We start from the raw sequence: 26,468 nt of genomic DNA on the forward strand, positions 1-26,468 counted from the left end.
TTGTTTCAGTGGGCATCTGGAGAGCCTCCTGTTTCCTCCTCTTCATTTTGCCATACTACAATGAGCAGTTCCACTCCATCCACAGGTACTATCTATTCCTCAACACCACTGCACTTTATCATACTAAGCGATGATTTTGAGGAGGACCAAAAACTTTTGTTTTTATATAAAGTATGCATGTTAGGTGTTATATTTGATCACAGATTTAAAGCATGGATATGACACAGCATTCGCAACCCATTTTACTTCAAAGATGTATTGTCAGATTTTTTCAGCTAATTGGTTGAACGCTTCACAAATCAGAATGATTTCAAATGAGTCATGGAAAGCCATTGGTCTACAAACCCCTTAAAGGGATAGTTCACAACAAAAAAGGAAAATTCTCTCATCATTTACTCACCCTCATACCATCCCAGCTGTGTATGAGTTTTTATCATCTGCAGAAGACAACAAGGATTTTAGAATAATATTTCAACACTGTAGGCCCGTACAAGGCAAGTGAATGGTGACCAAAACTTTGAAGCTCCAAAAAGCACATAAAGGCAGCATAAACCTAATCCACATGACTAAAAAATGAAGTCAAACAATTCAGATTTTAATTTCAATGAATTAAAATAAATTTTGATACTAACTAACTCGTTTTTGGATAACGTTGCACCAATAATAAAAAAAGTAATTTATAAGATCAGTGCCATTATCAAGCCAAACATTTAACCACACTTTCTCTCTTAAATTGAATCAGTGGACATGACAGACTTCTAAAAGTTATTGTAATAAAAATCCTTTATTTAAACCTGAAGTATGCAGTGATCCATGTATGATCATGAAATGGTTGGCCGGCGTGTTGCTGTTATTTGAGCGGCTGAATGGACAGTTTGCTGGAGATAAAATGGAGGGCAGAATGAAATGACCCAATCATCTGCTCACCATCTTCTCTTATCCTTCTCTTCTCTCTCTTCCTCTTTCTATCTCCCTGGTAAACAATAATCCTAATATGTTGTTGTGCTTTTGAAGGGGACACAGTGCCTCTATTATTTTTAGAGTTTAAAGTGGATTGGCCAGGGATCGCCTCCAGACAGCTAAAATGTTTTGATATTTTCTGCCTTTCTTGTAAGCCCCACTGGGAATTTTTCGCCTTTCATTGATTCGCCGAAATAATTGATTTTGGTGCACTTAATGATTGCTTTTAATGTGGTTTCATGTTGAATGGCTTGCATGATTTGCAGTTGTATGTTGTGCTGAAACTACTGCAAAAAGATTGTGAATTTCTAGGCTTGGTCAGAAGATCAGATGTGTTTGCATGTATCTCTGCAAAGTATTGCTTTCCCTGGCATTTACCATGAATCATTGTTGTCTATCATGCATTCCCTAAGCACAGATATGGTACAGTCAATCCTTTATGATTTATTGTTTGATTTTGAGACTGCTTCACCAGAGCCAGAGGGCGTCATTAAATTATCAGGTGAAAAAAGAACTTTTGAAGCTGATTTTTCAGTGGTATTCCATTTTAACAAGTCCTCTGAACCCAGAAGGATTTGTGAGTACTTTTGGTGACACAATGTGGAGGTATAGTGAGTTGCCTACCTATAGTAGACAGCATTTTAAAGCATCATAGGCATGCTCTCAATGTGAAGTAGGCAGCACAATTGTGCTACATTTTAAGATACCCTATCTTTGTATGTATCCTTCAAGGAGAAGGCAATCCCAGAATGCATTGTGGTGAGATCTGTGAAAAAAATATTTCATTTGCAAATCAGGGCTCCCGACTACTGTTCTACAGATGGTAGCACCAGCTACTGAATTGGTTCCACCGGTGTGGGTCGGGGTTTGGGGGCTATAAAATTACGAATTTAAAGACAGAAACTAATAATAAAAGTGATGTTATTAATGTATTACAAAAATAAGTGCAACCAATAAAATTGCCAATACAATTGCATATATTGTCCCACTTAAATGCACATTAGACTGTAAGGCATTGATTTTTAATTGGAATACAGATGTAAATTTACTGGTTTTAACAACAATAACATCTATAAAAGGTAAAAAGTTGACACCTAATGTATATACAGTGTATGGCTAAATTATTTTGACAGTACAGATGAGCTGGGACTCCTTTTATCAGGCTCTTAACAATAAAAGTTCAGTCATCTATTTTTTAGAGCATCTCACTGGTATTCAGCATCATAAACGCTGCATTCCTAGCACGCTGTGTCAAGTTAAAAGTAGTTTAAACTTTGAAAATCGCACCTCGAGATTCCTGTATTCTGTTGTGTTTCACTCAGCTGTCGAGAAATGCATCCTGTATGACGGGCTCTCATTCTGTGGCTGCGCTGCTTCTAAGGTTTGTTGCGCACTCAACTGCCCCCTGCTGACAGGGCTCATAAAACACATGTTCTTCATGCTTGAATTGCTCCAATGGTAAGAAAATATGTAGTTTTATTATAGAATTTACATACGGTCTGGGGGCATGATTAATTGCGTAATTTTTTTTTAAACGTTATTTGTTTCTTTCTGATTTTCTCCCCTTTTTTCTCCCTAATTTGGAATGCTCAATTCCCAACGCGCTCTAAGTCCTCGTGGTGGCATAGTGAATCCGGTTGGAAGAGGACGAATCTCAGTTGCCTCTGCATCTGAGACAGTCAATCTGTGCATCTTATTACGTGGCTTGTTGAGCGTGTTACCGTGGAGACATAGCGCGTGTGGGGGCTTCACGCTATTCTCCGTGGCATCCACGCACAATTCACCATGCGCCCCACTGAGAGGGAGAACCACACATTATAGCGACCACGAGGAGGTTACCCCATGTGACTCTACCCTTCCTAGCACCCAGGCCAATTTGGTTGCTTTGGAGACCTGGCTGGAGTCACTCAGTATGATTTGAACTCACGACTCCAGAGGTGGTAGTCAACGTCTTTACTCGCTGAGCTACCCAGGCCCCCACACGTTATTTTTTAAAATATAATTAATATCACTAAATTAACACCACATTTTTTTCAACATGCTCGGTTTATACAGCCACAAGCTAATGCGTTGCGTTGTGTCAACGGACGCACCTGGTGTAAACAGGATGTCAGCACCATAAACAATCAAACAGTCATGACATTTGAAATATTCATGAATGGAACTTTTTACTTACTGTTTTGAATTGGGTACAAGTGTTTTTAACTGCCCTATCCTTCAATAACAGTTCTTTGCAAAGCTTGATTTATTTTATGACTGTTCACAAGCAATCCACGCTGAAATACGTTGGAGACACATCCACATGATGCACATTTACAGTATCATCCTGCACTGAAAAGCACATTGCCGGAAACACATGCAATCCAGCATGTCCATCCAGCATGTCCATCCAGCGCATGTTTTCATACACCAACAATTAAAAATAGCGCAGATGGGCGAAAGAACGTGTCCATGACGCGTTTGTGCTCAAACAGCAAGAAGTAGCAGCTAAATGACAGAATAGATTCTCCTCATCAGAGTTGTGACTTGACATCGCGTCTTTTAAAAGCGTCTCGAGATATTTGTCAAGCGGTCAAAGATGTCTGTCTGTGCATGTTTAAATACAAAACTAATTTAAAATGGTCCAGATCGGTCCCCTTTGGTGTTCAGGAATAGTGAGGCCACAGTAGGCCTTGTTTGTCCTTCGCTCTCAGTTTACGAACTGAAGCACCAGTGGGCGGGGCCAAGGATGCGATGATGTGAAGTAGGCGTTGATGTTTTTTGAGCTGTAGAGGCTGTCATGAATTAATGAGCCCCCAAATGATGTAGGGAATTCGCGGAAGTAGAGAACGAGGCGTTTTTGTAGCTTGGTTTCAATAAATGCTTTTATTGCATTGGGGATTAAGTTTTGAGTTCTGAAATTTACAGTATGTTTTTATAGTAGAAAGACCTCTTATATGTCAAAATATCAAGGAAAATTTGACATGACGCCTTTAAATCGACAGTAGGGCTGAAATGATTAGTCGACGTTATCAACAACGTCGACAATAAAAAATTGTCGACAAAAATTTTCATTGTCGAATAGTTGTTTGATCTCATTTAACGTAACATGAGATCACATTAAATTCTAATGATGACGCGTGATTGCAGCACTGCAGCTCGCGCCTGACTGAGGAGAGGAAGAATAACACAGCTCACAGTCCAGATGCACTCTAAACTTTCCAAACAGCTTCAGGTGATGTAGATCGCGCAGCTTTATTAATAAGAGAGAGTTTGTTTTTTTGTGAGTTAAAGATGGTTTGAAGTGAACAGAAAGAAGAGAGAGGGTAGTCTTCGCCCCATTAGTTGCAGTGAATTTCTTTACTGAGTTAGACTTAATAAAAAGTATTTTTTTTCCCTTTAATTCAGTGAATGTCATTTAGAGGTATATTTAAAAGATGATTTTGTCCTCTTTATTGTTTGTAAGCACATTTAATACAACCTTTTAAGTAGGGCACAAGCTGAATAATCGGTTAAGACCTAATGATTAATCATTGCAATAATCGCCGAATAGTCGAATAATCATTCTAATAATCGTTAGATTAATCGATTATCAAAATAATCGACAGCCCTATTTAAAATATATTGTTTCTATTCTTAGAGTAAACAACTTAAAATCAATAGTTTTATATTTTTCCATTGTTTTTAATTCGATTACATAATTCGCAATGCTTCATGGGTTTGTAGTTCATTCCCTTATGAAAGACGTTATATACACAGGTAAGGTCTTGTACCCTTGTCTTTTTGTCTGGTTTTTAAATACTTTTTTGCTTCAAATCAAAGTTTGTAATGTTGTGATTCACTTCGGAACAGGTTGGTTTGGTTCATGGCTTAGAACTCTTTTATGAAGTTCTTTCTGAAATCCCTATGGAAAAATGAATGGGAAAAATACTTCCAGAACCAAAAAGTTCTAAATTGGTCACTTATGAAGTTCCATTTCAGTTATGCCTACGTAGGCAGTAGACATCTCACTAGATTTTGGAACAGAGCTAATGGCCATTGGCCAATAAAACCTTTCTAGATAATTGCATTGGTTGAGCTCTAGTCTGAAAAGCCCTGACATTAGCATTAGCAGTTAGCTCTGGCACAAAATATTTTACCTTGAACTGAATTTGAACATTTGTCATATGTTTTCTTGTTATGGAGTCAGCTGTAACACTGTTTGGGTTAGCTGACACTAGATGGCCTTCGGGGCCATGGCCTCGGAGTACATCATGGTTGCCGCTAGGCAAAGCTAAAGAAGCCATAACAGAGCTGACCTTGAGACTGTGTGCTGATAGCCCAATAAAGCGTATAGTTTTCATCAAGGAACTCATTTTCCCAAAGTTTCTGCTATTAACAGCAATAATAAATAACGTATTTGATATCTCACCAGTGTTTGGTTTTGTTTCCCCCTCTGTGTTGGTTGTTGTAGCCTGTTGTCATTAACTGAATGGTGATAATTATACTGCAAGACATGTTCACTCTTGCCTGACCACTTTTGCTAGAAACATGCCACATCATTAAATTAAATACAGGTCATGTGTGGGCAGTTTCCTGGTTTTATTATGACTTAGAAGTAGCTCAAATTAACCTCCTGTCGTTATCCTGTAGTCATTGCTTTTTCTTTATGGCCGTAGTTTATTCCTGTACACCAGGTCATGTTATCTGAGAAGCATGTTGGACTGATTCCTTTTTCCCATGTGAAGCAAACCTTGTGTTCCAGCACATCAGGCACATGAGAGCCCAAATACTCAAAGTTGTTCCACTTTGGCAAACACACGCACACTTGATTGCTGTCTAGTGGGACCAATGTGCCAGAACAATACAAAAGCATTTCTGCCCTGTCAAACCTGACATACTCCCTCTTCCCCCCAGGCAAGTTTGCCATCAGAGCCTATTACCATGAGTTAAAGCTGATCAGACATGTTTAATTCTGAGGTGTGTGTTTGTTAAAGCTGAAGTGGGTAATTTCTGCACAGTTAGTGCCACCAAACGGAATTGCATTTAGATAGTCCCGCCCCCAACTCACGCCATTGGTTGAGTCAGTGTTGTTGTTTAGAGCTTGACATGTCACTCAAAACAAACAGGGGAATTTTCATAGTGCCACAGTAAAAATTCGAGTTAAAAAATAGGATCCCACATTCGAGTTAAGTTTGATTAATTTCCAACAGTCTGTTTTAATAAAATTATTCGACACTCTGATTCAACGATTCATTTACGTCATCACATACATGGCCTTTTACAAAATATAGGTGTAGGTATATAGAAGTTATACTGGTGTGTTCGAAAATATTAAATATCATTCTTCCTTCTGTTCATTTTGTAAAACAATATACTGTAATATTTGTATTATTAAAATTTTACATTTTAAAATATAATATTAATATATATTAATAATATATATTATAATATTTATAATACATTAATATATACATTTTATTAATATATTTTTTTTTACTGTTTTAGTCATTATGATGATGGTTCCTCCAATCCCACTGAAAAAGTCACACTTTTAATCTACTTCCGAGCAAATACATATATATATATATATATATATATATATATATATATATATATATATATTATTATTATTTTTTTTTAAATAGTCAAAAGGTTGAAAAATTTTATGTTTTTGTTATATGACCCAGCCCTACTACAAGATGGATCATAAACTATCCAAAACATTTCAATGTATATGGCTGTTTGTGAGAGGACAGTGATAAAGTGAAGGGCAGGTGGAACGGCGTGGAGGTAATACTTGCAGTGAAGTATGGCATTCCAGGAATGTGAGATATGGGAATTGCTGATGTGTACACAAAGAGAGCTCGGTTGTGAACAGCATTCCGTGAATTCTCTGGTGTCCTAGCAACTACTGTAGTTTCACCTCGCATCACTGAATTAAATTTGACGGGAAGGAAAAGATTCCTGTCTAGTCTCTCGGGTGATGCATTGACATATCATGGAAAAATAATGCTTTCTCCAAACAGATTATGTTGTTTCAGTGGTACAGAAATAAATGCAATAAAAATTCCTCTTGCTGTGTTGGCTTTGTTTATGACTCAATCTTAAGTGTAATATTTAACTACTTTTTTTTGGAGTTGTTTGTATTGTCTAATAAGCAATCTTTAGTCAATTTTAAGACTAAATTTATCCTCAAAATAACTCTAATCCAGGATAAATCGAAATCCTGAGTAGTTATTTTTTGGTTTGGGCAAGTTACTGCAGTTGTTTCACAAACACAGAGAAGCTTGAGGTTAAACGTCATTTGGTTAGTTCGCCCAAAAATGAAAATTCTGTCATCATTTACAAACCCTCATTTTGTTCCAAACACAAACGAAGAATGTTAGCCTCAGTCACTATTCACTTATATTGTGTAGCAAAAGATGCAATGTAAGTAAATGGTGACTGAGGCAAACATTCTGCTTTATATCCCCTTTTTTTGTTCCACTGAAGAAATTACATAATGCGTGTTTGGAACATGAGAGTGAGTAAATAATGCCAGGATTTCCATTTTTGGGTGTACTGTCCCATTAACATGTTTACAGTTTGGTAATACACACTTTATTTGTATTATTTATTTTTTCAAAAGTAAGTATTTAAAACCTTGAATATGGCCAGTGAATTTCAACGGTCCATTTTTACTAATTTCCTCTAGAAAATCCTGTGGCAGTTTTGATGCAGGGATGGTTCCTCTAATCACATTAAACACACAATAAGATTTGTTAATGGCACAATGAGATGAATCACCATGGCGGAGCCAGATGCCTTGATAGGTCATGTGTATGGTCACCATGGTAACACGGGGTCATTGGAAAAGTTGGCCTCTCATCTTTCTGTTCTTGTGGCAAAATCTCTGTCTCTAAGACACGTAAGGCTCTCATCCATATGTCATAAAAAATCAAGAATTGAAGAGGCATAATTTGAACCCTGAATATATTTTAGGCTTTATCTGCCGGTACAAAAGACTTTCTCTAAAAGAGGAAGCATTATGTGTGTGAGTCTGTCAACATGGTTTAAGCACACAATTGTTTTTGTTTTTTGAAGTGCTGTGTAGAACCCTATGTAGTACCCTTTTTGCTTTTAGTACCCTTGTATGATGCCATAGAACAGTCCAGGGAGAAAGGGCCTCTTCATTGATTTGCATGCCTCAAACTTACAATTTTCCTGTTTGCAAATGGACACCTACTGTCAGCATGCTGAAGGCCTTCAATCATTACCATCAACCCTCAAAGCACTTCATCCTGTGGCTTGGTACCTGTTTCTTTAATAGGGTTGGTTCATCTCTATCTTTAAGCCCACTTACTTAAGTGAATTGATGCTCTGGTTCCATTTTTCACAGATGATTATTGACTCATAATGCAAAACCAAATGCTACTGTCAGTTAACTCTATCTGGTGGTTTAATCACATGAGTTGATCCTCTCTTTGTGTCATTATTGCATCATAAATGACAAGGTGGCTGTAATTGCAGACCTAAAGTTGTAGGAAAATGAGGGAAGGCTTGTTGAGAGTGAAATACCATGAAGGAAAGGACAAGATCAATGTGCTAGGCTGTGATGGGAGGAATAGGATCACTGCGCTGGCCTGTGAGGGGAGGAATGGGATCACTGTGCTGGACTCTGATGGGAGAGATGGGAACACTGTGCTGGACTCTAAGGGGAATAATGGGATCACTGTGCTGGACTCTGAGGTGAGGGATGGGATCAATGTGCTGGGCAGTAAGAGGAAGTATGGAACAACTGTGCTGGGCTGTAAGGGGAGGGATGGGGTCTATGTGCTGGGCTGAGATGTGAGGAATGGGATCACTGTGCTGGGCTATGAGAGGAGAAAAAGGAGGGCTTTGCTACAAGGGGAGAGATAGGATAATTGTGCTGGGTTGTGAGGGGAGAGATGGGATCTATGTACTGGACTTTTAGAGAAATGGTTGGATTACTGTGCTTGGCTGTGAGGGATGTATAGGATCTCTGTGCTGGGCTGTAAGAAGAAGGATGGGATCACTGTGCTGGGCTGTGAGGGGGGAATGGAATCTCTGTGCTGGGCTGTGAGGGAAGGTATAGCATCTCTGTGCTGAGTTGTGAGAAGGATGGTATCACTGTTCTGGGCTGTAAATAAAGGGATGGAATCACTGTGCTGGGCTGTGATGTGGGAAAAGGATCTCTGTACTGGGCTGTGAGGGAAGGTATAGTATCTTTGTGCTCAGCTGTGAGGGGAGGGATTGAATCTCTGCTAGGCTGTGAGGGGGAAAGGGGATCTCTGTGCTGGGCTGTTAGGGAAGGGATACTATAGTGTCTGCACTGAGCTGTGAGGGGAGGGATGGGATCTCTGTGATGGTCTGTGAGGGTGGAATGAGATCTCTGTGCTGGTCTGTGAGGGAAGGTATAGTATCTCTGTGCTGAGTTGTGAGAAGAAGGATGGGACCACTGTGCTGGGCTGTAAAAAAGAGATGGGATCACTGTGCTGGGCTGTGAAGGGAGAGATAATATCCATGTTGAGCTGTGAGAGAATGGATAGGATGACTGCATTAAGCGTGGCTGGTCTGTTAACTTCCCTGCTGATGGCAGCACTTTCTTTTGTGCACTGCTGTTGCTCACTGCTTCCTCTTGTCGGCTGTCAGGCTTAACTTTGGGAAGAGAGTGTATTGTTGCATGAGAGAAAGATCACAAGCTCTGTAGCTTTTGCTTGAGCACCGCTGCATTCATAATGGAGGAAGTGGTACCATTTTTACCTCTGTGACATACACACATTGAGACATTTGACCCATGTTTTAATATTACTGCAGAAGTACTACAGTACTACAGTAGTAATAGAGCTTTTAAGGTCATTACTAATGCATAACCCACCAGTGGCTGGAAAAATACAGAAGAGCAGACTCTAACCATGCATAAAATGTAGTAATTTGTCCTATCCCAGTTTAATATGCAAAGACAACTGAAAGTAAGCTCACTCTACCATCTTTTTATTTTGGACACAACACAGAGACAGATAACAAATGTTTTGATGCCTTTATCTACAATCAGAGGAACACTACCAGTGCAGAGCTTCCTGTCAACATAGTAAAATAAGAATGTGTAAGCCACAAGTGTTGAAAACAAAGGTAGGCACTCTGCCATGCTCTGTCTCTGTTAAACCTGTCACCAGTCTGTGATGTGCCCCTGGACATAGCCAAGTGCCAAATACCATACAATGGGCACCATTTGGAGCCTGACAGACGACAGAGGGCTGCTTAATTCTGAAAGAGGCTTGTCTTATTGTTTAGGTGGAAAAGGCAGTCCTGCTGCCCACCGCTGTGGCACAGCCGGTGTTGTGTTTTTGCCCATGTCCATCTGTCTCTTTAAACCTTGTTAAACCCTCTGTCGATTCTCTGAGATCTAAAACAGTGGTTTTCCTTCAGGATCCAGCTGCATGATTATATGGTTATTTGTATTAACTGCATGTACCATTGTTTTTTCCTTGATGTGACCCTATCAGAACAGACCTGAGACCTGTTTTTTTGGTTGTGGCCCATCAGGATAAAATGCTGTAAGATGTTTACAGACAGTGACCTTTTTGCTGCCTGTCAATCAATAATAATGGTGTTTAGTTTCTGATAAGTCTTGCTTTTGTAATATCCATGTAACATCCATTGGGAAACTGACAAATAAAAACAAAGATAATCATGATGTTTTCTTTTTTCTTTTTGACAGCTAATGGCAACGACAGTAAAACCTATAAAGGAGACCGATCTCCCTGTGGCCCCTCCCGCGTCCTCCACGTCCGCAAAGTTCCCATTGAAGTGTCAGAGGCAGAGGTCATCTCACTAGGAGTCCCTTTCGGCAAAGTCACCAACCTGTTGATGCTCAAAGGGAAAAATCAAGTAGGCACTAAATTAACCCTATAACCCTTTCTCCACCCTTTATTATAGTTTTGGAAATATAACTTGTCTTCAATGTGTTTAGTTATGTATTTGATTTTTAATGTCAGTAATAGTTTTTATTTGGTTCATGTCTAGATTTAGTTTTGGTTTTATTTTGTTTCAGTGTTAATTTTAGTTTTCATCCCACACGAAACAAACATGAAAATGCAACAAGTGAACTGTTATTGTTTTACATGTCAATCAAACAGTCGCTTCTTGAATAAGAGTTCTGTTTGACAGAATACACAGATAGTCAGAAGTCAAGACTTGGGAGATCAAATAAATTTGACCTTCCAATATTGATTAAAAATGCAGATTTTTATTACTATTATTATTTTTGTATTTTTATGCACATTTATAGTTTTAGTTTAGTTTTCGTTCTTTTGCAAACTCCTATTTTAAAAAAAATTTCACTGGTAGTTTTAATCTTCGCAGTACTCTTTTAACAATAAAAATCTTGGTTTAGCAGCATGACAAAGTCAGGTGTTTTGAAAATTTCACATACAGTTTTGCCATTAAAGCATTTGCTTTTGAGATTATCAAACCTCACCTGAAATTTCATGATCAGAATTCCTTAAGATTTAGAAGCCTGCCCCCTCTGTGGTAACAACAGTGTGACAATACCATTGTCTTTGGGATTGTCTTCGACATAAAGAAAATGAAGCCTATTTTTAAGACCTTTAAGATTATTTGTTATTTTTTCAAGATTTTAATATTTGTTGTATTTAATTTAATTTATGCTGATTATATATATATATACACACACACTGATGAGCCAAAACATTATGACCACCTGCCTAATATGCTGTTGGTCCGCCACGTGCCGCCAAAACAGCACCGACCCGTAGAGGCATGTACTCTGCAAAACCCCTGAAGGTGTCCTGTGGTATCTGACACCAAGACATTAGCAGCAGATCCTTCAAGTCCTGCAACGTGGATCAGAATTGTTGGTCCAGCACATCCCACATGCTCAATTGGATTGAGATCTGGGGAATTTGGAGGCCAGGGCAACACCTTGAATTCTTCATCATGTTCCTCAAACCATTCCCGAACAATGTGTGCAGTGTGGCAGAATGCACTATTCTGCTGAAAGTGGCCACTGCCATCAGGGAATACCATTGCCATGAAGGGGTGTACCTGGTCTGCAACGATGATTAACTAGGTGGCACGTCAAATTGATGTCCACATGAATGGCCGGACCCAGGGTTTCCCAGCAGAACATTTCCCAGAGCATCACACTCCCTCAACCGGCTTGTCATCTTCCCACAGTACATCCTGGTGCCATCACTTCCCCAGGTAAACAACACACACATCCACGGCCATCCACGTGATGTAAAAGAAAACGGGACTCATTGGAGTCACTGCTCCAAGGTCCAGTTCCGACGCTCGCGTGCCCATTGTAGGCATTTTCGACAGTGGACAGGGGTCATCTTGGGCACTCTGACCGGTCTGCATCTACGCAGCCCCATACGCAGCAAGGTGCGATGCACTGTGTGTTGTGACACATTCCTCCCTTAACCATCATTACATTTTTCGTGACTTGTGCCACAGTAGACCTTCTGTCAGTTTGGACCAGACGGGATAGCCTTCGTTGCCCTCGCTCATCAATGAGCCTTGGGCACCCAACACCCTGTTGCTGGTTTATGGTTTGTTCACCCTCGGACCACTGTCGCTAGGTACTCACCACTGCTGACCGGGAACACCCCACAAACCTTTCCATTTCAGAGATGCTCTGACCCAGTCATCTGGCCATAACAATTTGGCCCTTGTCAAAGTCGCTCAGGTCTTTACTCCTGCCCATTTCTCCTGCATTCAACACGTTGACTACGAGAACTTATCGTTCGTTTACCATCTAATCTACCCGGACCTTGACATGTAGCCTGGTTTAGAGATGAACAACGTTATTCACGTCACATGTGAGTGGTCATAATGTTTTGGCTCATCAGTGTATATACTGTATATATTGTGTCCAGGTAGTATTATATTCATGACAGTAATAAAATATGAGTTTTGCATCAAGGTACTGAGAAGTTTTTTTTTTTTTCATTATAGTTATGAGAAGAATTTTTTCACATTTCAGTATTGAGAATGTGAAGGTTTTTTTGCATTACGGTAACAAAAATATATTTTTTTATTACAGTAATGAGCATTTTTTTTTCACATTACAGTAATAAAATTTTGAGTTTTTCACATTACTGTAAAAATAATTAGTTTTTTTTCTTTATAGTTAACAAGAATTTTTTTATTTTTTTTTACATTACAGTACTGATAATGAGTTTTTATTTTTTTTACAATAACACTTTTTTTTTTGGAGTGAAATATGACCCAGACATTTCTTATTGAGATTCATCCAAAAAAATCTCATCAAAAAAAAACATTTTCCCTGGATTCTTCTTTATAAAGGATGGTAAAGGAGGGCCAAATGTGTTTTGGCTTCATTAGTGGTGTCCACTGATAGAAACTGAAGTGTGAGTCCTTTCAAATACATCAAGGTCCTGCTAATAACAACAAAAACAGCAGTCTCCCGTTTCCACTCGAGTGCCTTTTCATATTCAAATGGTACTGGCATATTTAGACAAGAAAAGACAAATTTCTAATGCCCCTGTTACATAATTTGCTGTGTGCTGCTTGGTTTAATTGAGCATCAAAAGATCCAGTTTTATTGAAAGCCTCTGCATATATAAATATCTCACGCCCTGTGTGATGAGGTCAGAATAATTTGTGGTTCTTGCTAAGCCAAGCATCACTGTTACAGTGAACAGTTAAAAAAAAAAACAAAAAAAAACGTATTGAATCTAAGTATTGATTTTTGGCATGTAACTCATTCTGAACCATTTGAGCTACAGACATGAAGGATACATCAAATTTTTAAAATCTAGTTTCTCCTTTCTAAGGACACTGAAAGCAATTCTTCTCAAAATAAAGCCTATCAACTCCCTTACTGTGTCCAGAGAATGGCTTTTTTGTGTTGCATAATGAGATCTTTTAAGATCTTTCTTCTACTGTCCATCTCATAAGTGCTTTAAAGATGAAGATTTCACTGACAGGCTGATTTTAGCCCATTGATATTTGTTTCGTTTCAGTGTTGCATTAGAAACAGTCTACATAAGGACACGTTGGATTAAGTTGGATTAAGCATAAGGACACATTGGATTAACCACTTTTGTGTAGTTATCTGAATGATGTTGCACTGTTCTTTCACTTTTTTCTCCAGGCTTTTATAGAAATGGCTTCTGAGGAAGCAGCCATCACCATGGTCAATTACTACACCGCAGCCACGCCTCACGTCCGCAACCAGCCCGTCTACATCCAGTATTCCAATCATCGTGAGCTCAAGACTGACAACCTGCCCAACCAGGGGGTGAGAATTAATATCGGCACTCCACATTAAACCACCCATAACTTTCACATTTAAAAAAATAGTTCACCCAAAAATGACAATTCACTCATTTTTTACCCACTCTAATGTCCCTCAAAACCTATTTGACTTAATTTTTTTGTGTGGAACACAAAATGTGAATTTTTTTATTTATTATTAATGGGTTTATTAATGTAATGCAAGTAAATAGTGACTTGGGTCTGTCAATCTAAAAAAAAAAAAACACCATAAAACCCCAGTAAAAGTAATGGACATGACTCATGCGCTATATTTGAAGTCTTCTGAAATAATACGTTCACTTTAATGCGATGAACCAAACAAAATTTAAGTCATTAGTCACTTGTGCTTAAATCAAATATGGCGGCTACATTGATAACATCAAACCTCTGATTTTTGTGAACAAATTGTTTATATGAGAAGTTCACAGTTTGTGTTACACGGAAGAAAGTAAGTCATGCAGGTTTGGAGTGACCTAAGGTTGAGTAAATGACAGAATTTAAATTATAGTGTGAACCTGTAAGGATGTCTGAGATTTAAAATGCAAATATCAAGTTCATTAAATATAATGTTTGTAGTTATGTTGGTTTCATATGTTTTTTAAATAATGTATACCACAAAATTTGATTTATTTACTTAAATGTCAAGTGGTGTAACCATCAAGTAAAACGTAATTAAATATTTTCCTTACTCCTTTAAATAATGTCAGTGTACGATTATATATATATATATATATATATATATAAAATTACTTTTTTTTTTTTTTTCAAGGTTAAAAGTATTTTTACGTAATATCATCAATTCGATTTTTATTTGATTTTTATTTGCTGGACTGATTTGATCAAAACTGCTTCACTCTTAATTTTCAAGTAAATAAAAATAAAAGATTGTTCCAAACTATTAAAATTTTTTATTGTGTAACTACATGTTGTTCTGCAAAATTCTCACAAGAATCACATTTTCTGCTACTGAGGTTGAGTCACGGGTAGAGTTAGTGGTTAGGATGGGGTTAGGGTAAGGGTTAACGGGTAAGGTTAACAGTGTAACTACAGATGTAATTAAATGCAGTTACTTTTAATGCAAGTACAATGTAACAACACTTATGTACATAATAAGTATATTGTAGCAAATGCTTAAGTACATAGTAGTTAAAGACATCTAATATAAAGTGGGTCCAAAAAATGTATAACATATTCATCATATAAGAAGTGTTTAAGTGATTGTATGAATTGCATTTTTAAATTAATAGATCTAGACCAAAAAAAAAGAAAAAAAGAAGTGTCACGTCAATGACCCAGATGCTTGCTTGTAACTACACTGGATCCCTTGTACAGTTGTCCATCATTTTACCTTGTACTGACTGCCCTGTGCTGCTACTGTACATTGTCATTTATGTGACAGAATTGTCTCTAAAGTGTCACATGATGCTAACAGTATTTGCAAGAGAGTATCAGTGAAATACAGTGTAGCTCTCTGATGCAGTGCCAATGTATAGTACCTGTGTCTACATAGAGTTTTAAAAAAGACTCCTTTATGCTTTACCCAGAACTATTAGGTTTACAGCATATTAAACTGCAAATGAAAGAGTAATTTGATGACCAGTGCAAATATGTGTAGCGCTATGCGAAGCAGGTGTACCTGCTGGTAAAGTACTAAGAGGGATGTGCGTTTCTGTGTATTGAAGAGTTTGATGAAAATGATTTGCTGTGTTGTGTTTGCAGAGAGCTCAGGCTGCTCTTCAGGCTGTCAATGCAGTGCATTCTGGGAATATGAGTCTGTCTGGGTCTGCGACGGCCAGTGATGGTGGCATGATGCATGGACAGAGCGCTGTGCTTCGCCTCATAGTAGAGAATCTCTACTACCCAGTGTCTCTAGAAGTGCTACACCAGGTAAAACTTAACCACACTCATAATGTTCAATATGATAGCACAGTTTAACACTGTGTCATAACCAGGGGCGATGGGACAATGTTCCAGTGACAAGTAATTTGGCTGTTCACACTGAAAGAGAAGATGCTGTGCGACAACACACAATCACAGCCACATATTTGAGATATGTTTAATATACTGTTATGTACAGTGCGATTTTAGACAAATAAAATGTAGAGGACTTTTCAAATAGCTCACTTAGAAGAGAATTACTCACCCTCATGTTGTTCCAAACCCATATGCTGTTATTTGTCCTGAGGAAGAGGAAAGGAGAACTTTTGAGAAACCTTCACACAGTTCTTTTCCATAACATGACAGTTCATAGTGACAAAGTCAATGGGGGGTAGAATATTGCAAGAGCAAGTCAATATATTTATAACTTTAAAGGAACTTGAATAATAACACATCCAGTTTAATTGCACAGACATTTGAAGGTAACTCTCTCGCCCTCTTGAGTACTGAGGTTTGTTACGCCACAAAAACACAGGAATGCACATTAAGTATGTTCAACGGGACAGTGTGTTTGCAATGCATTGGCCAAGCGCTCGGGTCTCTGCTCGCTTACTTTCGTATGTAGGTCATATTTTGTAGCAACACCTAATTTGACAAAACATGCTAATGACATTTCAGAGGTTGGTCAGAGGGGAAGATTTTCAGTGAATAGTGACTTAAGTTTAATTAAAACGGATGAGTAAATAATGACAGAATTTTCAATTTTGGGTGAACAGTTTCTTTCACTGTGGATGTGGCTACCCATTGCGATGCTGCAGATATAAAAGCCAAGCAACTGACAAAAAGGTAAAAAATATGCAGCTGGTTTGAACAAAGACAGATATAAATGGAAGAGATTGTCGTGCTTGGTTAGGACACAGTGTTGGAGTTGAAAGCTAGCTTAGTGTTTTTTGGGGGGTTTGTATTAGCACCTTGTATCTTCATGTTCTTGTCATGTCTTCTCTTCACTTAGATCTTCTCAAAATTTGGAACAGTCCTGAAGATCATTACATTCACCAAGAACAACCAGTTTCAGGCTTTGCTACAATATGCAGACCCAATGAACGCGCATCATGCCAAAGTGGTCAGTACTGAAATAGAGCCTAAATGCTCCTCTTATTATCTTGTTGTTGGGTGGTTGATGAGATGAATTCAAGAGTGTGGGATGAAAATATGTCAACCAGCTTCAGTTCCCACCAGTGTTTCCTACAGAATTCTGTTTTTGCAGTGGGGGAGCACCTCTAAATTGATTTATTAAAAAAAAATATTAAAAAGAAACATTAAAAATATTATTTTGGTAGCATTGTTTATGTTTTAAAGATATTACTAAAGAAACTTTAAAGATATTAATGGTTTTTTTTTTTTTAAGTTTTTAATACACAGTATATTACAAAATTCAATATTAACAAATACGTCTTTAAGTGGCGTCTGTTCACAAAGTGGTGTTCTTCCCGATGGGAAGACCCCCAGAGATGAGCAGTCGGATCAGTGCTTTCCTTCCTGCAGGAGAGGTTGGAAGGGCGGCTGTCCCCTTCCACCTTGAAGGTGTATGTTGCCGCCTTAGCAGCACACCACGACGCTGTCGACGGTAAGTGCTTAGGGAAGCACGACCTGATCATCAGGTTCCTGAGAGGCAGCAGGAGGCTGAATCTCTCCAGACCGCGCCTCGTTCCCTCATGGGACCTCTCTGTAGTTCTTCAGGGTCTACAGAGAGCCCCCTTTGAGCCTTTGCAGTCAGCTGAGTTTAAGGCACTCTCTTTGAAGACTGTCTTCCTGACTGCTCTCACTTCCATCAAGAGGGCAGGAGACCTGCAAGCGTTCTCTGTCAGCGAAACGTGCCTGGAATTCGGTCCGGGCTACTCTTACGTGATCCTGAGACCCCGACCGGGCTATGTGCCAAGGTTCCCATGACCCCTTTTAGGGACAGGTGGTGAACCTACGAGCGCTGCCCCAGGAGGAGGCAGACCCAGCCCTGTCGTTGCTGTGTCCGGTGCGCGCTTTACGCATCTATTTGGATCGCACGCAGAGCTTTAGAATCTCTAGACCTGGCGGCCCAGTCGGATAATCCCCCTTCTTTTTTACAGAGGGGAAAAAAAAGAAGGGGAAAAGAGGCCACGACTGGGTTAGCCTGTCTCTATCTTTTGGGTAGTCGACACTCATAACTATGTTGGGGGAGGTTACGTGTCGGCATGGTGTGCTGCTACGAGGCACACAGTGGTCTGCCCGTCACACACCACCAGTTCATGTAACACAGTTCAGCCAGTTGTGGCATTTCGTATAGGGACCCCTAGTGTCACTACATCGACACAACTTTGAGTGAGTGACAGATAGGGAACGTCCTGGTTACTTGCGTAACCTCCGTTCCCTGATGGAGGGAACGAGACGTTGTGTCCCTCCTGCCACAATGCTGAACTACCCGCTGAAATGGCCGGACCTTGTCTCGGCTCCTCAGCATAAAACCTGAATGAGTGGTTGCATACCAGCTCCTTTTATACCCGTATGTCCAGGGGAGTGGCATGCAAATACCACTCGCCAATTTTCATTGGCCTTTTATCAAAGACCAGAGGTGTCTCGGGCTCCCAAGAGTGACCCCTAGTGTCACTACATCGACACAACATCTCGTTCCCTCCATCAGGGAACGGAGGTTACGCAAGTAACCAGGACGATATATCAAAGAGCCGTACAGTCTACTATAGCAAAATAACCAAATAAAACAAAGACACTGGCTCAGTGAATCAGATAAGAATGACAAGCAATGTCTATAATATCTGAAATTTATTTGAATATCTGTGGAAAGCACCCTAGCGCTTCCTCTTTCTCTCTCTCTCTTTCGATTTTTTGGCATTATTTCATGGTACACAAATTTATTTTAACAAATTTTTTTTTTTTTTTTATCTCAGCACATTCAATCACACTGCAAGCTCACAATTTGGCTAAAATATCATTTCTTTTGCCCAGGTGCTTTAACCCTCAGGGGTCGACGGATGCGCCGGCGCGTCATGCTGGATTTTTTCCTCATAACAGCAGAAACATCTTAAAATACTCCGTCATTTTTGGGCATACAGATAAGTGTAAGACATCATTAGAAACTATAAAAGGTCTACTTTTATTTGTGTACACTCACAATAACAACAAAACCTTGTGCTTTTGTAAAATAAAGAAAATAAACAGGGTGCGCTTTCAGCCGTCTCTGTCTCCGCGAGCATCTTTCTGAAACACGTCAAAAAAATGAACTGAAACTCAGCGAATACTTATCACACAAACATGAAATATAGGTCTAAAGAAAGCTTAAAATGTCTACTTTTAAATAAAACAATTCAAAACAAATATTTAAAACAAATATTCTCCTGCAATGTAATCTATATGAAACAAAGTGATGTACAGTTTCTCCTGGCTCAGCTAATTATCCCTAATGAGATCACACCAACCAACAGAGCACGCTATTCATACATGAATGTGCTGAGGCGATCTATGCAAATGGTAAATGCACCCGAGGCAAGTTATATATATATATATATATATATATATATATATTTTAAAATGCAATTTATTCCTGTGATGTAAAGCTGACTTTTCAGCATCATTACTCCAGTGTCACATGATCCTTCAGAAATCATTCTAATATGCTGATTTGCTGTAATATCTGATATAGGGCATATACACAATATATAAAAAAAATTTCAGGATTCTTTGATGAATAGAAAGTTCAAAATAACAGCATTTATCTGAAATAGAAAGCTTTTGTAACATTATACACTACCGTTCAAAAGTTTGGGGTCAGTAAGATTTATTTTTTTTATTTATTTTTTTTGGGAAAGAAATTAATACTTTTATTCAGCAAGGATGCATTATATTGATCAAAAGTGACAGTAAAGACATTTATAATGTTACAAAAGCTTTCTATTTCAGATAAATGCTGTTATTTTGAACTTTCTAGTCATCAAAGAATCCTGAAAAAATGTGTATATATTGTGTATATGCCCTATATCAGATATTACATTTTATTCTGTTCCCAGGGGAGGGGTCTTTGTCTCCTCAGGTGTGAATCACATCAATATTCATGATCATTCACGCCTCCTCGCATATGGCCTTTCTAACACTAAAAGTGTCTTACAAAAGTTAAATGACTATATTGTTTTGTATGAATGAGTGATCAGGATGGTTTTCACATCATTTTGTAGCAAAAACTCTAGGTTACAAGATCCAGTTCTCAAAAGTCTTGTGAACAAATATTTATTATGTGTTATATACTTATTTCAGTGACTTAAAATGTTTGTTTTCTCAAAAATACAAACATGTACATACATGTTGCTCACATATTATTGTAGCCCAGTTTGTGCTGAATACAGTGTTATCAGACTTTAGCCTTTAATATGTTTTTAAGCAACTGAAAAAAGCACAAATGTCAAGGCATGTCAAAACTTCTCCAGGGCCCAAAAACACCCTCAGACCCCAGAGGGTTAAATACTTTAGTTGTGCATTAAAACACTGATACAAGCTGTAGATATGCTTAGTTGGAAAGGTTTCTGGTCTGTCCAGATCCTCAGGCTGTCTATGGAGACTGTGGTCATTAGTTGTGGTCATCCCTTACCGGCACACCCTTCTAATCACTTGCCTGTTCCCTATAATCAGAGATTCACTATCAATCACTAGGGTGCTCTATTTGACTGATGTATCCACCAACACCTGTCTGCCATCCCCTCTCCATTTTTAGTGTTCTCCTGTATTTTTGTCAAAGCATCGTTTTTCCCCATGCACGACAGGAAAACCAGCTCTCAGTAGACCACACAAATCATGCGGCCCCTGTAATTAATATGTCCCCGTTGAGGTTATCTAATGAATGCCAGTGCAGCTCTCCAGGGAAAAAAAGAGCTAGCAAGTAATTATTCCTCTGGTCGGAGGGTGTTATCTATTGTGCGGCTGCCATGTTGCATTGCCTCCTCGCACAAAGACAGTATTTGTTAGTGTTACAGGATGGGAGGGGACAGGGGGCTTTTTTGAAGGGGGGTGGGGTTAAGATAATTCAAATACATTACATTATTGTGGCAGACAAGTAAAGCATTGATTAGACAATACAAAAAGTGCTTTAGAAGTCAATATATTGTTTGTTTTATTTCCATATCATTGAACATAAGCCTGTTATTGGCCTACAGTCAACAAGAATCCATGTTGCAGTTGCCTTTGATTGACTTTGCATGTCAATCTGTTTGTCAGTCTGAGGTAGACAGGGCTGTTCAGTGATGAAACCAGCAAAAAACGAATTGCCAATCAGCCTCTTTTTAATGTTGCAATTTATACTCTGTGAGACTTAAGTTAAAAAAAACTTGCAGCTAAAATGATATCCCTGTCCATTGTGAATATTCAGTGTAGCTGTGTACGAAGCATCACCCACACAGAGGTCACTGCCAAACCAAGCAACTTCGTATTGGTCAATGCAGCAAATTCATCTTTCAAAGTTCACCAAACTTGAGCTCCATGCAAAATTTGCAAGGGGAAATTCTTCGCCACCGGAAGTCCATTGCACAAAATTCAAAGTAACGTGGATTCCCAAATTACTATTTCGCCCGCAAAGTTTCGCCGTGGCAAAATTTAGTTAAGGAATTGCTAGGTGGTTGCTAGGGTGTTCTGGGTAGTTGCTAGGTTGTTTCTTACTGGTCCAAGTCAAAAGAGCCCACCCTTAAAGGTACGGTCACATTTACCTTTGCACGGCGAATTTCCGCAGGCGAAGTACAGTCATCTCAATGGGAATCCACGCAGTCATGAATTTTGTGCATTTGCCTTCTTTTCCCATGGAATTTCACCATGCAAAGGTACATTGGCGGCCAAAAGTTTGGAATAATGTACAGATTTTGCTGTTTTGGAAGGAAATTGGTACTTTAATTCACCAAAGTGGCATTCAACTGATCACAAAATGTAGTCAGGACATTACTGATGTAAAAAAACAGCACCATCAATATTTGAAAAAAGTAATTTTTGATCAAATCTAGACAGGCCCCATTTCCAGCAGCCATCACTCCAACACATTATCTTTGAGTAATCATGTTAAATTGCTAATTTGGTACTAGAAAATCACTTGCCATTATATCAAACACAGTTGAAAGCTATTTGGTTCATTAAATGAAGCTTAACATTGTCTTTGTGTTTGTTTTTGAGTTGCCACAGTATGCAATAGAGTGGCATGTCTTAAGGATAATATTAGGTCAAAAATGGCATAAAAGAAACAGCTTTCTCTAGAAACTCATCAGTCAATCATTGTTTTGAGGAATGAAGGCTATACAATGCTTGAAATTGCCAAAAAAAAAAGATTTCATACAAAGGTGTACACTACAGTCTTCAAAGACAAAGGACAACTGGCTCTAACAAGGACAGAAAGAGATGTGGAAGGCCAGATGTGCAACTAAACAAGAGGATAAGTACATCAGAGTCTCTAGTTTGAGAAATAGACGCCTCACATGTTCTCAGCTGACAGCTTCATTGAATTCTACCTGCTCAACACCAGTTTCATGTACAACAGTAAAGAGAAGACTCAGGGTTGCAGGCCTTATGGGAAGAATTGCAAAGAAAAAGCCACTTTTGAAACAGAAAAACAAAAAGAAAAGGTTAGAGAGGGCAAAGAAACACAGACACAACAGATAATTGGAAAAGTGTTATGGATCTTAACCCCATTGAGCTTTTGTGGGATCAGCTAGACTGTAAGGTGCATGAGAAATTCCCGACAAGACAGCCACATCTATGGCAAGTGCTACAGGAAGTGTGGGGTGAAATGTCACCTGAGTATCTGGACAAACTGACAGCTAGAATGCCAAAGATCTGCAAAGCTGTCATTGCTGCACGTGGAGGATTTTTTGATGAGAACTCTTTGAAATAGTTTAAGAAGTTTTGAAAATAATATTCAATTTGTAATAGTAATTTTTCACATTATTAATGTCCTGATTATACATTGTGATCAGTTGAATGCCACTTTGGTGAATAAAAGTACCAATTTCTTTCCATAAGAGCAAAATCTGTACATTATCCCAAACTTTTGGACGCCAGTATAAATGTGACCACGCCTTAAGTCTTTATCTGCCGAAGCAATATCCTTCCCTCATTGCAAGTCTATGAGATTTTTTTTGCTTGTTTTATCATCCACCAGATGAAAATCATAAGTCTGATCACTTAGAAAAGTATTAGCACACCTCTTCCCTTCAAGCTGCAGGATTTGAGGTATCGTTTATGTTTAAACGATGTGGGACCAGTCATGAACCAAAGTGATTAGGAGTAACCCTAAATGCCAAATTATACTTCGCTTAGTGTATGCGTACAGGACGCTTGACAATTTCGTCATTAACAGAGTACTCGAGCACTGTTTCAAACCGGGAGTACTCTGAACACACAGTATAAGCATGTGCCTGGAATTATTTTCACTAATTAGTGAGTCCAGGAAGAAGTGCAAGAAGATGTAATTGCCGGTAAACAACAGGAGATGAAGGTGGAAACAACAACAGTGGATGTGAAAGAGTCTAAATTCCTAAAGAGAAATAGTCTAGTATCTCATAGCAGCCATAGCACATGTGCGCCAACCTCCTCTGTATGCATGCACTGTCAAATGGAGTATACTTTTAAAGGCTGAGCTGTAAGCTTACGCTAAGCATTCGCGTCCAAACCGAAGTATGATGGCCATTTATCATCAGGGTTTAGTTTGAAAACTCAAATGAATTGCCCCACATGGAATAGACAATACAATAGGGAAGATTTCATGCAATTTTAGGAGGTATACTTCATCATGTTGAGTGGACCGCTTGTTTTCTTATACTAAGCATGTAATTGGTATGCAATATGCTGTAATTATAGGTTCATGTATCAGTCCCTCACACAGCCCACTGTGAGATGGGGATTATTGGTAAACTGATCTGAGAAAGCAATTTGTGTCACCATAATTATGCCCAGGGCTACTACAGGGGACAATGTAGATTGGTTTGTGTACGTTTGTATGAGTGAGAATGTTTATTAGAGAATACAATTTTTGCCATTTCTTTTGCCAAAAGTCTGAAATCACATTGAAAATCTGGAATTCAATATCTATTTAAGATTTTGAAACATTTTAAACAAAGAAAAGTTGTGATATTATATAAATAAGAAAGATTTTGCACTATTTGTTGGTCATTAATCAAATGTAATCAAATCTGTGACATTGACCATGTAAACTGTTCTGTACAAAAGGTCAGATTTCCTTGCCTACATTTAAGCACACAAGAAGCTCTTTGGATCACTCTCAAATCATGCTGGTTAAAATGATCTTCAGGTTTTATACGAACTGGTGAAGTCCATGCGAGCTCAAATGCATGCTGTCGTTAAAGCAAAAGGGGCACATAGCGCACACTAAGACATTCTACATTTTTACAATTCAACTTTTCACTGAAATTGTTAAGCTGTATAATTTGTAATGGGAAAAATGCAATAAATGCAAAATAGAAGCATTTTCAATAGTGTTCTCAGACTTTTGGTTTGTAAGTTTATCGAATTTTTTTCGCTGCACTTTAGATTATGTTGCTTTTCATTTCACTCTGTTTCGCTCTTTGACCTCAGTGTTCCTCAGGAAACATCAAACAGTGGAGATACAAACCTCATAAGCACGGCTCGATTTGAATATGTGTTAGGAGTTTGGCTGTTACTTCCTTTGAGATATTGATTAACAGATAGAAAAATTGCGATAAGTTGCTAAGGCTCCATTAAATAAAGCGGGATGTAATTCATAAGAGCAGGTGTAATCAATGACAATGTGCGGGAATACTCCATTGTTCTGTGATCTGAACGGCAAACAAACTATGTAACTACATATATGAAAAGCATAGTCAGTTCAATCTCACGAAAACATTGTCCAGGTCACATTTCACTACAAAACCGAAAGAAACAAATAAGAAATGATGTTTTGCGTGAATAAATTAAGCTTATTTACTTATATTGAGCTGTTAACGCATATATAATATTTATATATATACGCAATATAACGCATTAACGCATGTGATTAATTAAAAAAGTTTAACGTGTTCATTTTTCTTAATCACGATTAACAAATTTACTGTTAATACAGAATAAACCAGCATAAACACTTGTTGGAAGCATGTCAACTCTTAACTATCACCAAAACGCAGACTGAGATGTTTTTGTAAGCGCTTTTCATGTGGAGTTCAAAGTGGTGCTTGACACTGGTGTTGACACTCTGACACAAATCATGAATGTAGCTTCACAATTGCTGTATCAAAGTGGATAAATACAGTCTGCCGGCAGATTAATATTGTGGAGGATGAGAGTTTAAGAGATTAAATGCCCATTGCAATGAATATTCAACCTATGGGGGACTAGTTCTGACAAACTCCCACTTAGACTAAACTGGTGCTGTTTTAGTGTATTTCTGTCTTTATTCTGTGGAAGGCTTTTTGGCGAGGGGAGGGGGGGGGGGGGTGTTAATAAAGCATTATATTGTTACATATTGTTATATTTTCTTTCCTAAGAAGGAAATAAATGAATTTTGACAGGAAAAGAAGTATATTTATATAGTCAAATTTCAGCACTTTCAAAATCTGCGATTAATCGCAATTAACTGCAAAATATTACTGTATGTGATTAATCATGATTAAAAAATGTTATGGACTTATAGCACTAATATACAACTATCAGCCACAACATTAAAACCACCTGCCTAATATTGTGTAGGTCCCCCTCGTGCCGCCAAAACAGCGCCAATATTCTTCTCACCACAATTGTACAGAGCGTTATCGGAGTTACAGAAGACTTTGTCAGTTCAAACCAGTCTGGCCATTCTCTGTTGGTCTCTTTCATCAACAAGGCATTTCCGTCCACAGAACTGCCACTCACTGGATGTTTTTTGTTTTTGGCACCATTTGGTGTAAATTCTAGAAACTGTTGTGCGTGAAAATCCCAGGAGATCAGCAGTTACAGAAATACTCAAACCAACCCATCTGGCACCAACAATCATCCATGCGATTATCTAACAGCCAATCATGTGGCAGCAGTTCAGTGCATAAAATCATGCAGATACGGGTCAGGAGCTTCAGTTAATGTTCACATCAATCATCAGAATGGGGAAAAAATTTGATCTCAGTGATTTGGACCATGGCATGATTGTTGGTGCCAGACGGGCTGGTTTGAGTATTTCTGTAACTGCTGATCTCCTGGGATTTTCACGCAAAACAGTCTCTAGAATTTACTCCGAATGGTGCCAAAAACAAAAACATCCAGTGAGGGGCAGTTCTGTGGATAGAAATGCCTTGTTGATAAGAGAGGTCAACAGAGAACGGCCAGACTGGTTCGAACTGACA

General features: G+C 38.6%; 1 protein-coding gene across 7 annotated transcripts in view; it reads left to right on the forward strand.

The window, feature by feature from the left end:
* LOC127433318 (polypyrimidine tract-binding protein 3-like) overlaps nucleotides 1-26,468 on the forward strand; it is a 106,941-nt gene that overhangs the window by 51,424 nt on the left and 29,049 nt on the right. For 5 of the 7 annotated variants that reach the window (XM_051685106.1, XM_051685108.1, XM_051685109.1 and 2 more), the window contains exons 2-6: nucleotides 10-85; nucleotides 10,643-10,812; nucleotides 14,066-14,212; nucleotides 15,949-16,116; nucleotides 17,120-17,230. In XM_051685106.1, the coding sequence (XP_051541066.1) occupies nucleotides 10-85; nucleotides 10,643-10,812; nucleotides 14,066-14,212; nucleotides 15,949-16,116; nucleotides 17,120-17,230 (672 nt within the window). The remainder of the gene's footprint in view (nucleotides 1-9; nucleotides 86-10,642; nucleotides 10,813-14,065; nucleotides 14,213-15,948; nucleotides 16,117-17,119; nucleotides 17,231-26,468) is intronic. The other 2 variants (XM_051685112.1, XM_051685111.1) reach the window with 1 other exon arrangement.

This window comes from Myxocyprinus asiaticus, chromosome 43, assembly GCF_019703515.2.
Source record: "Myxocyprinus asiaticus isolate MX2 ecotype Aquarium Trade chromosome 43, UBuf_Myxa_2, whole genome shotgun sequence".
NCBI classification, from domain to species: domain Eukaryota; kingdom Metazoa; phylum Chordata; class Actinopteri; order Cypriniformes; family Catostomidae; genus Myxocyprinus; species Myxocyprinus asiaticus.